Raw genomic sequence first — 13,829 nt, forward strand, 5'->3', positions numbered from 1 at the left:
TTCCTTGGCCGACAAAATGCTCCAGGAGAGGCCCTTATTTTTTTCCCAGTCAGCACTATCACCCCTTTCCTCCTTTCTTTTTTTCTTTTGAGTTTTGGTCACCATTCGGCACGTGGTGTGTCCACACGCAAGTGTGTCTCAGGGACGACGTCGCATCTTTTTGTGTGTTTGCGTGGCTTCGTACTTTTGTGCTTGGCGCTATCTCCTGTGCCTTCGTGAGAGCAAAGTGGTGTGAAGAAACTTGGCTCGTTTCTTCGATTTCCAAGGTGAGCTCCGTCGGTAGATATCACCAACACGGTGACGTTCTTCGCGACTGCATATGGAGACGTCACTCTAGCTCAAATCCAAGCTAATCTGATCGCCTCCAAGTGTAGTGTGAGGCAGGGCATTATTAATATTATTAGGCTGCTCTAAGCCTAATAAATTTTTTTGTTGGTTGAATCACTTTTGCGGACTGTTCGATTTTTCAGACTATTTTTCGGTCCCGGCGAGGTCGGGAAAATCGGTCGGTGACTGTACAGCAAAAGCTCATGAATTCACAACTCGGTAATTCGAAATTCTGGATAATTTGAAGTAGCCACTGCAGTTCGTCGAGCAATATATTGAACGCAATATATAACACAAACCGCTAATTCACATTGAAATCTACACCACCACCGATAATTCCAACTCCGTGCCATCGTGGATAGGTAGAGTGCTAGTGCGCGCAAGCACATTGGCGACGCAGATGTCGCCGCGTGGGCCACGCAGCTTTGCTTTTCCCATCTGCTGCCCTTTGTTTAGGCCCGACTGGAGAGAGACGTACTAGTGCCTGGCCAGGCACAGCCAACACCTCTGTTGCAGGTCACTTCTCTCCCGTGAGGTTCTGTATAAAGCTCAAGGGCAATAAAATCATTGCCATGCACGGTATGCTGTATGTGTGAGCGAAAGCATGCGAGGGTGAGCCGTGCTCACGCCCCGTTGGACTATGTACGCGCCTTAACCGAGCTATTTTTCTCTGACTTTCATTAGTTCGAATTTTCATAGCATCCCCACGGAATTCGAATTAACGAGCTTTTACTGTACTATCCTTACTTCGTATAGCTATCTACTAATTTGCTATCGCAATTGATGCTTCGCTTTTCAGGTGAAACTGACTTTCTTTTTTCCCCGCGCGACGAACGCACGGATGGAGCATGAGCCATCTCGACGTCGAGCATGCTGGACTACGTTGACCGCGTCAGGTTACGTTGACTGCGCCAGTGATTCGAAGTATAGATAACGTTGTTCATGTCAACATGATGTAGCGTACGTGCACGCATGCTCCCACCACATCAGACTATATATGCGCCTTAACCGAGCGATTCTTTTTCTCCGACTTTCATTACTTCGAATTTTGTATAATTTGAATTTTCATAGCATCTCCGCGGAATTTGAATGAACAAGCTTTTACTGTATATGTCTGTTTTAATACCAAATAATAATCTGAGCATGTTTGACTATCAATGAAATGAAATGATTATTTTTCTTACAGTCAGAGTGGCCAGAAAAAGTGGACGCAGGGAAAAAAAGCTGCTTGATGCAACCTGAAGACCGCCCAGTGCCCGTTGATCACATGACAGTACCTTCACAATAACTGAGAACTTGACCTAGCTTCGTACAAGCTCAAGAGCTAATGGGTCGAGCAGAACTGGGCCAGGCAGGGTTGAGCTGGGTCAGAATTTTTCGGGCCCGGGTAGAGTACGGGCCAGGTTTGAAATCACTGTGCCGGGTTCAAGTGGGCCAATGTATAGAACTTTCGGGCTGAGGTTGGGAAAAAAAAAAACCCTGCTTGTGTAGTGTTCTATTCCTGACTGCTTCTATTTCTGCACAGATAGCAGACATTCGCATGTTGGATTAATTGCTGAAGCTACTATAAAAAAACACATGCACAGCTGCCTACTGTGACTGCTGTGCTGTGCCTGACATATCCTGGTGAAGATGATTAAGCACTTCATCTTGTTCCGTCTTCACTTGCCAGCAGCAGTTATAGCTCAGGCAACGCGCCTAACCATTTCCTAAATGCTTTACTTACAGCCCCCCATTCCCCTGTATGGTTAGCCACCACACCGATTAAGACCAAGCTGTCAGAAGAATCTGAAATTTTTTATTCCCAAGTCGTCAATGCACAAAAGCCTGGTGGTATTCAATAACCTCTAAAAATCTCTCAAGTTTAAGAATGGCAAGCCTCTAATGGATGGTGACAAGTCTTGTGTAATGAGTCACTGACCTTGAGCAGTATTTATGACAAAACAATGTAGAAATAAAAGCAATTCCGAACACACATGGAGACAGCTGCCTGTCACAGGCTGCAAGCAGCGAAAATGCCCTACAGTAGGGTAATCACCCTACGGTTGGCAAACACTAAAAGAAACAAACCATTCTGCAACTATCTATTACCAGATGCAATAAGCATAAAAGCAACTAGTTTAATAAGCTCTTCCAATAGATTACCTTTGGGGGATCAGTTGAAAGGTGCCAGTTGACGTTTGGCATTGATCGCCGCAGATGTGGACTGTAGGAGGCATACCGAAACCCAGAGTAACCATCTGAGAATGGGGTAGATCGAAGGACTGCACTTGTGCTGTGATTCTGCAAGGCACAAGTCACTCAACATAATGCAAAAAATTGTGGCTGTTTGGGTGTGTTAGACATCATGAGAAAAATAGACAGGATGCGGCAGAGAAAAGAGTCATGCAGTAGGAGACATATCTTAGTAGGAGGACTCACCATAACAGCACCATCATGGTCTGACGCTCCAGACACTAGGGACAAAGCAGCGCATCTGGTCAGTTACGTGTCCCCAACATGAGGGAACAGCACTCACCATCTGACTTGCCACAACTGAACTCTGTGCTGTGGGTTTTCTCCAGCTTGCTGAAGGACAAGTCTTGAGCCTGAGCATACAAAGAAAAACTTTCACACGGAGGACAAGCCTGCACCCGAGGTCCACTCATCAGCATGCTCTAAACTAGGCTGCTGAAAAGTGGCCACATTAAGCCCTGCAGGTTGGTAAAAGTAACTGTACAAGAGTGTTATGAAACAATCTAGGACAAAACATTTCTTGCTTTTAGTCTCTGAAATGTGACAATTAAGGGTGAATTTCAATTCCCATTTAGAGCACTCGAGAAGCAAGTCTAATGGGATGGCCAAGTGTTGGCCAAGTGGCAGAGACGTTGAGCACTTGAGGCTGCTCTGCAGTGCCATGCAAATGCTAGACACCCTTTCTTTGCAGTCCTCATTTAACTGTGTACTGAGAACAAAACAATTCACCTCAGTTATTCAATTCAGTCCTTTATTTATCATATATAAATGACCATTGCAACAGACTGCCAGCCAAAGAAATTAAGCTGCTCTCCTCTGTAAGTAGAGAAATTAAAGTGGTGAGACAGTGAAAGATTAAAGTAGTGAGAGGTGAAAGATCTGCAGAAACACTAAATAAGTTTAGTATTCTTTCAAAACATTTCACTCATTTTGCAGTAATAGGTCGATTACTAGATGAGGCAATCAATGTGTTGCTGCTGGAGTTGTGTTTTAGCTCTTGTGCCTGAGCCTTTGGCCAGTTTAGACTAAAAGCCAATGAAAAATTAACTAGGCCTGTGTAGATAAGCCACCCACACTGTCACAGTGGTGGCTATTTTGTTATTGTGTAGCAATCTGCTAACACAGCCCAGATTATTTTCTCTCAAGCTTAAGAAAACTATTCAATATACAGTAAGTTAACCCTACAGACAATGAGCCTAGAAAAATTGGCAGTGGCTTAGCTCGGCTATGCAAGGATATATGTAGCGAAAGCTAAGGCATAGCATGGTTAGCCTTGGTTAATCTTGATTGCAAGTCCAGGTTAGTCTGGTTGTCTAGCTATGTTGCGGCGTTTAGCCAGTCGTTCCACACACTGTTCGTCTGTTTCCTGAGCGATTTGTTTCCTCTTCATCTCGTTCAGATATCGATTCCAGGCCTCCTCCTGCTTATCAGAATTGTCGCCATCCATACTGCCGCCTCAACTGTGGTTGCGGCACACGCGAGCTCTTCTTTTCAATCCTCTGACATGTTATCAGGCATGCGACACAGCTGACGAAGCGAGCGCAACGACGAGGAACGCGGTGCGACGTCATACCAAACGGCGGCGGCGGAAAGGCGCGGCGCTGCGCAGCGGCGGAACGGTGCTACTAGCAGCACATGCGCAGTAGTGACTAGGGAGCTAGAGAGAGAGAAATATCCGCGGCGAAGCGCACATTGTGATGTCATGTGCCTCCTCGGAGCACCGCCACAGCGAAATCGCAAGTTCGCGGCCAGTAAAGCTTTTGCTTTAATATCCGTTGTAATTGAGTGTGTAAAGAACTACAATAGACTCCAGTTAAAGGGACAGAATAAAGTGTTGCTTTTATGATGATGATGTGTTGTGTTTAGTGGCGCAAGGGCCAGGTTTGGCCAAAGAGCGCCATGACAAGTGTTAATGTTGATGTATTATGGAAGATGTGACTTGGCTGTAAAGTGGCCTAAAAATAGTCGCTGTAAAGTGCGTAAAATCTACGTGCTATAAAATTATGGCGATGATTAATGAAGAAAACTATGACCATTAAAATCCATCGTAGGAGAATGATGCAAAATGGAAAATGTATAAGATAGTAAAATTACTTGGAGCACTGCTGCCTCGCCAGAGCCCTTGAAACACAAGGGCCTAGAGGCGCGTGCTATACGAAAGAGCTATCACAGCGGTATCCTCTGAAGAGAGGACCCGCTATGAACATGTGGGGCTAAGAACATGCAAGACAACATCTTTCAGGAAGCCCAGGACTGCGCTGGAGTCAAACAGCGGTTCTGGGCCGAGTAACATTACTGGATGAAGGGGGATGTGCTGGCGGTATGCTAAGGGAAAATGTTTCTTTCTTTCAGATTCGGCTGCCCGACACTCCAGAAGGACGTGGAGGACGGTCAGCCTCTCCCCGCATCTACCACAGGTTGGAGGCTCGTTTCCGGTGAGTAAAAAGTTATGTGTGCCAAATGTGTGTCCTATTCTTAGACGACAGAATAGGACATCTGTCCGGCGTGATTTTGTTACGGAAGGCCAGAATCCTAACTGTGGCTTTATCACGTGGAGCTTATTATTTGTTTCCGCGTCCCATAGGCGTTGCCACTGGTTCCGTAGTTTCCTCCGCAAGAAGGGCTTCAGGTCTGTGACAGGAACTGCAGCGGTGGGATTAGCAGAATATGATGCAACTGACGTGGCCATCTGGTCCGCCAGAACGTTACCTTCGATGCCCCTATGACCTGGCACCCAGCATATGATGACATGCTGATTACCTACATACGCTTTACACAGAGCAGAATAGAGTTCGTTAATTACCGGATTTTTGTGGTTAGAGAATGCCATCAAGGCCTTCACAACACTAAGGGAATCCGTATATGACTGCTTTCTGGAGTTTTGATTTCCTGATATGCTTCACAGCCGACAATAGTGCGTAGGCCTCAGCCGTAAAGATACTAGTTTCCGCATGCAGTACATCGGTTTCCGAGAAGGATGGCCCGACGGCTGCGTAGGACACCCCGTCGTGTGACTTCGATGCGTCAGTGTAGAACTCCGTGCAGGAGTGTTTGTGTTGGAGTTCCCGGAAATGCATTTGGATTTCAATGTCTGAAGCGTGCTTTGTAACTTGAACGAAAGATGTGTCGCATTGTATCAGCTGCCACTCCCAAGGAGGTAGCAGCTTGGCTGGATGCATTAGGCGAAGCTCGAGGAGTGGAATTTGCATTTCTTCACTAAGCTCCCTCACACGCAGCGAGAAAGGCTGTCTTACGGAGGGACGATTGCGAAAGAGTGTAGCCGATTGCGAAAGAGTGTAGCGTATGTCATCTCGTTAACGGTATTATAACACGGATGTTGAGGATTAGAGTGGACTTTCAAAAAATATGTTTGGCTGATGTATGTTCTCTGGATATGAAGTGACCACTCATTCGATTCTGCATATAAACTTTGTACGGGACTCGTTCTGAAAGCTCCTGTGGCTAAACGGATACCCAGATGGTGGACTGGGTCTAGCATCTTTAGCGCGCTCGGGGCTGCAGAATGGTAGATCACGGCACCGTAGTCCAGCCGAGATCTAATGAGACTCTTGTATAAATTCATTAAACATTTCCTATCGCTGCCCCATGTTGTGTGGGATAACACTTTCAGTAAGTTCATTGTTTTTAAGCATTTGACCTTGAGATTCTTTATGTGTGGAATAAAAGTTAATTTAGAATCAAGTATGATGCCCAAGAACTTGTGTTCTTTGTTCACAGGGATTCGCTGACCATACATTTCGATACTGGGTTCTGCAATGAGCCCTCTCTTTCTAGTGAAAAGCACACAAGAACTTTTGTTGGGGTTCACTTTAAATCCGTTTTCATCTGCCCATTTGGACACTTTGTTCAAGCACTGTTGTACTTGCCTCTCGCATACTGTAAGGTTGCAGGATTTGAAACCTATCTGTATGTCGTCTACGTAAACAGAATAAAAAATGGCTGGCGGTAATGAAGCACGAAGCGTGTTCATTTTTAAGATGAAGAGCGTGCAGCTAAGTACACCTCCTTGGGGTACACCAGTTTCCTGTATAAAAGGTCGCGACAATACATTGCCGACTTTCACACGGAATGTACGGTTGGACAAATAGCTTTCTATTAGGACGAGCATATTGCCACGGATGCCAATTCCCGACAAGTCTCTCAAGATTCCATAACGCCACGCAGTGTCGTACGCCTTCTCCATGTCGAGGAATACGGATAGGAAATATTGTTTATGTAGAAAGGCGTCGCGAATGTTTCCCTCAATGCGCACAAGGTGATCGGTTGTGGACCGCCCTTGTCTAAAGCCACACTGAAAGGGATCGAGCATATTGCTGAGTTCAAGGAAATGTACAAGTCTGCGGTTAACCATTTTTTCAAAAAGCTTACAAATACAGTTTGTAAGGGCTATCGGACGGTAACTTGCCGCCATGGAAGGGTCCTTGCCCTGTTTAAGAACAGGAACCACAATCGCTTCTTTCCATGTGGATGGGAGGTATCCCGTAGCCCAAATAGCGTTGAAAAGTGTGAGTAGTGTAAGTTTGGTGTCAGTATGTAAATTTATGATCATGTCATACATGACTCTATCAGGTCCCGGTGCAGTGCTTTTGCATGTGTTCAAGGCAGCTGTCAACTCAGCAATATTGAAAGGCCGGTTATAGGGTTCATTCTGTCTGGATTTTCGTATTATTGGCTTACATTCTTCTATTTGTTTGTATTTCAAAAAGGATTGCGAATAATGGTTTGAACTCGACACGCTCTCAAAGTGTTCCCCAAGCGAGTCTGCCTGATCTTTCAGTGTTTGACCTTGTGTGTTTACCAAAGGAAGGGAATATGTTTGTCGCCCTTTTATCCTATTAACCCTGTTCCAAACTTTGTACTCATCTGTATACGAATTGATACCGGATAAAAAGTTCTGCCAACTCTCTCTTCTAGCCTGTCGGCGTGTTCGCCTGCCTTGCGATTTCACTTTCTTAAAGTTAAACAGATTCTCCGCAGTGGGAGAGGTGCGTAGCAAACCCCACGCTTTGTTCTGTTTCTTACGAGCGATCCTACAGTCCTCGTTCCACCACGGGACACGCCGTTTGCATGCCAAGCCATTTACTTGTGATATACATTTAGTTGCGGCATCTATTAAGAAGGCTGTAAAGTATTCCACGGCAGCATCCATTCCTAACGAGGACATCTCATCCCATGAAATATTACTGAGAGTTCGGAATTTCTCCCAGTCAGCTGTATCAATCTTCCACTTGGGAGCCTGTGGTGGATATTCGTTTTCTTTAGGTGTTCTTAATAGTATGGGGAAGTGGTCGCTTCCGTAAGGATTGTTTCTAACTTCCCATGCGAGTTCAGGAAAAATAGAAGGAGAAACTATGCTGAGATCAATTGAAGAAAAGGTTTTGTTGGCAAGACAGTAATATGTGGGTGCCTTCTTATTAAGCAGACACGCACCGGAAGAAAAAAGGAGCTGTTCAACGAGACGACCTCGCGCATCGATACGAGAGTCGCCCCATAGGGAGTTGTGCGCATTGAAATCGCCAAGAACAACATAAGGTTCTGGCAATTGATCTATAAAGGATTGGAATTCATGTTTCGTTAATTTGTAATGTGGGGGTATATAAAGAGAGCTAATGGTGATGAGTTTGTTTAGGAGAACAGCTCGAACCGCCACTGCTTCGAGAGGCGTTTGTAGCTGTAAATGTTGACACGCAATGCTCTTATGGATAACAATGGCGACACCGCCCGATGATGCGACAGCATCATTGCGATCTTTGCGAAAAGTTATGTACTGTCCGAGAAAGCTTGTGTGTTTGGATTTTAAATGTGTTTCCTGTAAACACAGCACTTTTGGATTGTGTTGGTGGATCAGTTCTTGTACATCATAAAGGTTTCTAAGGAGACCTCTGACGTTCCATTGTATGATTTGTGTATCCATATTTAATGTAAATTAGTGCTGTGTGTACGGAAACGGAAAGATGCCTTAGATTACAGAGCCCTTTCGAGGCCCTGTAATAGGTGTTTTGTTCTTTTTGAAGCGTTCGAGTGATTCTCGACGCTCCTTAGGCGCCTGGTGCGCCTTGAGGATAGGTGTGGTGTCCATTGCCTCTTGTGAGGCGCCGGACACGTGCTCTTGCGAGCGGGAAGTTTTCAGAGGGAGTCCCGCCTTGGAGGGCAAGACCCCTGCGCCCACCAGCCCAGAGGTCGATGGGGCTCCCAGAGGGATTTGGCTGCGCTGGCCGTTGCCAGCGCTGGAAGGGGCCTCGGAGGCTGGGGCAGCCTCGGCTGCGCCCACCTTCGGTGTCGGTGGCCCCGTCTGCTGGGTAGACGGAGCAGCGCTAGCTGCAACCGCCGCGGGGACAGATGGCGTAACTGCCGACTCACGGCTTGTGGGTCGGACAGCCGCCGGAGGCCGTTGTGACGCTGCCCCCTGACGCGCCACTTCGGCAAAGCTGGCCTTAGGAAGGTATGTTACCCGCCTGCGTGCCTCCTTGAATGAGATATTCTCTTTTACTTTGATTGTTACTATTTCCTTTTCTTTCTTCCAAGACGGGCATGACCGCGAGTATGCGGCATGCTCGCCATCACAATTTACACAGTGGAAAGAATTCTCACAGGCTTCAGAGGAGTGTTCATGCGCGCTGCATTTTGCACAAGTTTGGCGGCCTCGGCAGCTCTGCGAACTGTGGCCAAAACGCTGGCACTTGAAACATCGGAGGGGATTTGGCACGTATGGTCTTACACGGAGCTTGATGTACCCGGCCTCGATTGACTCGGGCAGGACACTTGAATTGAATGTCAGTATTAGGTGTTTGGTCGCAAGTTCTTTACCATCTCGCCTCATCTTAATTCTTTTGACATTTATAACATTTTGTTCACTGAAACCTTCCAAGAGCTCGGCCTCAGTGAGCTCCAGCAAATCATCGTCCGAGACAACGCCGCGGGAGGTATTCATTGTGCGGTGTGGGGTTACTACTACTTGGGTCTCCCCAAATGATACTAGCTGTGGCAGCTTCTCAAATTGCTTCTGGTCGCGGAGCTCCAAGAGGAGGTCACCGCTAGCCATCCTCGACACCTTATATCCTGGGCCAAAAACTTCGGTAAGAGACTTTGATACAAGGAACGGGGAGATTGTTCGTACTTGTTTAGCTGGTTTTTCTGCGTGGATGACATGGAAACGAGGAAAATTGTGGACTTGTCGTCCGAAAAACTGAAAAACTTCTTCGGTGCGCCCTCGTTTCTGAGGGCGATCAGGTAGCTTAGGAAAAGCGTGTTCCATAAGTAATGTTGGGTTTTCGGCCGCGATGCCGACCACCCACCATGGAGCCCTACAGGGGGACGTGACAGAAGTTCCTGCAAGGGAAACCCTGCCAACGCCAGCCGTACATCGCTGCTATAACCAAATACAGCATAACCAAGGCTGGCTAGCTACACAAGGTTAACCCTTGCCGCCGGGAAACTAGGAAGTGAGGAGAAATGATGAGAAGACAGGAAAGATGAAAAAGACGAGAGAGAAAGACGAAGAGTGGAGAGGAGGACAGGAAAAGGCGACTGCCGATTTCCCCCGGGTGGGTCAGTCCGGGGGTGCCGTCTACGTGAAGCAGAGGCCAAAGAGGTGTGTTGCCTCCGCCGGGGGGCCTTAAAAGTCCGATCACCCAGCATCGGCTCAACCTCCAGGATCCCCCTTTCCCCGGACACGGCTAAGCCGCGCACGACTACACGCGGGAGGGTCCAACCCTCGTGTGCTCGGGTCCGTGGTGTCGCAACACACCAAACGCCTGCTGACGCAGACGCCCCTGCGTTGCTTTTACCAAAGCTTCATTTAACAACAGAAATTATCTACAATTGTTTTATTTGAAAAGGGTCCAGTGTAGTAACCTTGCTGTAGTGATAAAAAATCACTGCCCAAGCACTCCGTACAGATGGTTAACCAGCGAAGCTGAAACGTGCGGCCCCGGTATTTATCACTGGGTTAATCCTGGCAGTCCATAAAATGACGACTAGGTAGGCTGCTGAATCCTCAGTATGCAATTGCTGCTTGCGCTCAGCTGCATGAGCCTGTTCTTGTGCTCGGGCTGCAGCATCGGCATGACTTAGACGAGCTTGTTCCCGGTCTGCATGCAGTGTTGCTGATCGAAAGCTAGACTAGCTTGTTCCCGGTCTGCATGCAGCGTTGCTGATCGAAAGCTGCCTGCTCCTAAGGAGTATGTATGGCGCGTAGCCTACCCATTTTGGAGCCGGAAAGAAACTGCTGCGCATGCGCTCGGCTGTAATGGAGAGCAACGATGCCACTATTGGCACAGCTAATTCAACACCACCTAGATAGCACAAGGCCTATTCACTCCAATCCATGACATTGTGTTACCTGGCCTGACTGCCATAGAACCTAATGGAGATGCTCCCAAGTAGGCAACAGTGATTTTGACGTTACCACTTTCATCACGCCAGCCTTGTCAAAGGAAATTTCGAGCCAGGTAGCATGATGTCATGGATTGGAGTAAACAGGCCTTCTGCTATCTAGGTGGTGTTGGCTAATTGTATGCCTCTTTCTTGGAAAGCATATTTAGGACCAGCAAACAAGGACAGAAGGGAGACAACACCATAATGCGCTAAATATGCTTTCCAAGTCAGTTTACCAACACACCTAACAAATCGCAATGCTTTCTTTATCTATCTTTTCTTTTCTCATGCATGCGCATGAAGTTGCGGCGGAGGAGTTTTTGCCGTACAAGCGACCGACAGACGGATGGACGAATCGGCTAGCCATATACAGCTGCGCTGTACAAAAAAAAAAAAAAAAAAAAAAAAAAAAAAAAAAAAAAAAAAGAAGAAGAAGAAGAAGAAGAAGGAAGACTGCTTCAGATATTGTAGCTTCCTTTGTGCAAGCATGTTTATGTGGTTTCCAAAAAGTCAACTACACCTCTAGTCCAAAATAGTGACAGACAGGAACCTAAGCCACTAAAACCCTGCTTTTCACCACAAACTATCTTCCTTAGGGTGGGTAAAGAGTGCATTGCCTAATGTCTCGTATTGCTGCTGTGTGAACAAACACATCTTAATATAAGGCAACTACCTAATGAATTGGCCTTTGTTTACTATTTAGTAAGGGTCGCAAAGAGCAGTTTCTGAGATCGAATTGAATACAGAATATAGAATATTTTTCGAATTTTGTTAACAATTTACAGCCTTCTCTACATTAATATCAAACAAATCCCACATCCTTGTATGGTCGAACTCCGTTAATTCGACTCCGACAGGACCTTCAAAATCTATCAAATTATCCAGCAAGTCGAATTAAACAAGATGCAGAAAAAATGCCAAAACACACTGCTGATTCATTTGCCAGTATTTGCCTGATGAATGTGATGTTTAGTGGTGCAAGGGCCAGGTATGGCGAAAGAGCGCCATGGCAGTGTTAATGAGTTCACAGTGGACTGATGAGTTCTGTGAAGTTGATGTGACGTGGCTGTAAAGGGGTCTAAAATGGTTGCTGTAAATTGTGTAAAATCTATGTGAAGTAAGATTATGGCAATGACTAATGACGTGTACTATGAGCATTAAAATGCACTGCCAAAGAATGATGCAATATACAGTATAGTACGTCAGATGCTAAAATTGGCTAGAGCATTACTGTCTCCCCAGAGCCTTTGAAACACAAGGGCCTAAAGGCATGTGCTATATATAACTATCAAAGCGGCATCCTCTTGAAGGATGATGTGCTATGAATTTAATAGACTTACAACATGTGGGAAAACAGCATTCAAGAAATCGAGGACTGCTTTCGTGTTAAAAAGTGGTTCTTTACCAAAAATATAGCTGGATGAAGAGGGACACAATAGCGGTATGCAAGTGGAAAATGTTTCTTCCTGTCTCTTTTGGCCTCTTGACACTCCAGGAAGGCGTGGAGGATGGTCAGCCTGTCATGACACCTACAACAGGTTGGAGGCTCGTTTCCAGTCAAGAGAAAACAGGGTGTCTACCAAGTTGACATTTCCAAATTCCATGTGTTTTTCAGGTTTTTCCCGAGTGCCTTTGCGAAATTCCCCGAGTGATGCAGAACTATGTTTTATGTCAAGACGGGCTGAAACCATATCGCCGATGCTGTCACTCTACTAAGCATACGAAAAAAAAAAAAAAAAAAATAAAATAAAAAAAAAAACCCCGACTTAGTCCAATTTGAATACTAAGTAGTAGTGTTTATGTTATTCAAAAAGAGTATGGAAGGGAGGGGTTAGTAAAATGCATGGTTCATAGTCTTCAGGCACTTCGCTTTAAGATATTTCAAGTGGGGAATAAAATTAAGTTTCGTGTCCAAGATAACACCTAAAAATTTGTGTTCAAGGCTGACCGATAGTAGTTCTCCGTTAAGGTCAATCGCGGGTTCTGGTGTATGTATGTTTGAGAAGAGGACACATGTGCTTTTTTGAGGGTTAAATTTAAAACCATTTTCTTCTGACCACTTTGAGAGTTTGTTTAGGCAAGCTGTAGCTGTCTCTTGCAGATGCTAAGATTGCACGACCTAAAAGCTGTCTGTATATGGTCTACATAGACCGAGTAAAAGAGTGTGCAAGGTATGATGGTATGTAAGGAGTTCATTTTCACAATAAAGAGGGTACAGTTTAGCACTCCACCTTGTGGTACACCTGTCTCCTGTATGAATGATCAACACTGCACATTGCCAACTCCAACACAAAACGTTCTGTCAGACAGGTAGCTCTCAATAATGGTCAGCAAGTTGCCACGTATACTTATTCCAGAAAGATCCCGAAGGATCCCAAAGCGCCACGTAGTATCCTATGCCTTTTCTATATCAAGGAATACAGATACGACAAGCTGTTTGTGGATGAAGGCTTCCCGGATGTACATTTCCATGCGAACAAGCTGGTCTGACGTCGATCTACCTTCCCTGAAACCGCATTAGTATGGGTCTAACATTTTGTTGGTTTCAAGATAGTGGAGCTAGCGTTTGTTCACCATCTTTTCAGAGTTTGCATAGGCAGCTTGTCAACACTATAGGCCTATAACTGTTTGCCAAGGAAGGGTGCTTACCCTGTTTCAGAATGGGAATTATAATGGCCTCTTTCCAGAGGGAATCTGGCCGGAGGACCATATACTATTGTAAAGAAAAAGAAGGGTTTTTTGTGTTTTAGATCGCAAGTGCTTTAACATTTTATATATTATGCGGACAGAACCAGGGGCAGATTTGTTGCAGCCGTTTAGTGCTGCTTGAAGCTCTGCTGTGCAAAATGGTCCATTGTATACCTCACCTT

At 45.8% G+C, this 13,829-nt stretch overlaps 1 protein-coding gene across 7 annotated transcripts in view; it reads right to left on the bottom strand.

Moving 5' to 3' along the window:
- The window catches only part of Unc-115a (actin binding LIM protein Uncoordinated 115a), a 558,372-nt gene that overhangs the window by 70,591 nt on the left and 473,952 nt on the right, over positions 1 to 13,829 (bottom strand). For all 7 annotated transcript variants that reach the window (XM_050191443.3, XM_050191440.3, XM_050191439.3 and 4 more), the window contains 3 exons: positions 2,846 to 2,915; positions 2,749 to 2,783; positions 2,473 to 2,610 (listed from right to left, as the gene is read on the bottom strand). In XM_050191443.3, the coding sequence (XP_050047400.1) occupies positions 2,473 to 2,610; positions 2,749 to 2,783; positions 2,846 to 2,915 (243 nt within the window). The remainder of the gene's footprint in view (positions 1 to 2,472; positions 2,611 to 2,748; positions 2,784 to 2,845; positions 2,916 to 13,829) is intronic.

This window comes from Dermacentor andersoni, chromosome 1 (genome assembly GCF_023375885.2).
Source record: "Dermacentor andersoni chromosome 1, qqDerAnde1_hic_scaffold, whole genome shotgun sequence".
Taxonomy (NCBI): domain Eukaryota; kingdom Metazoa; phylum Arthropoda; class Arachnida; order Ixodida; family Ixodidae; genus Dermacentor; species Dermacentor andersoni.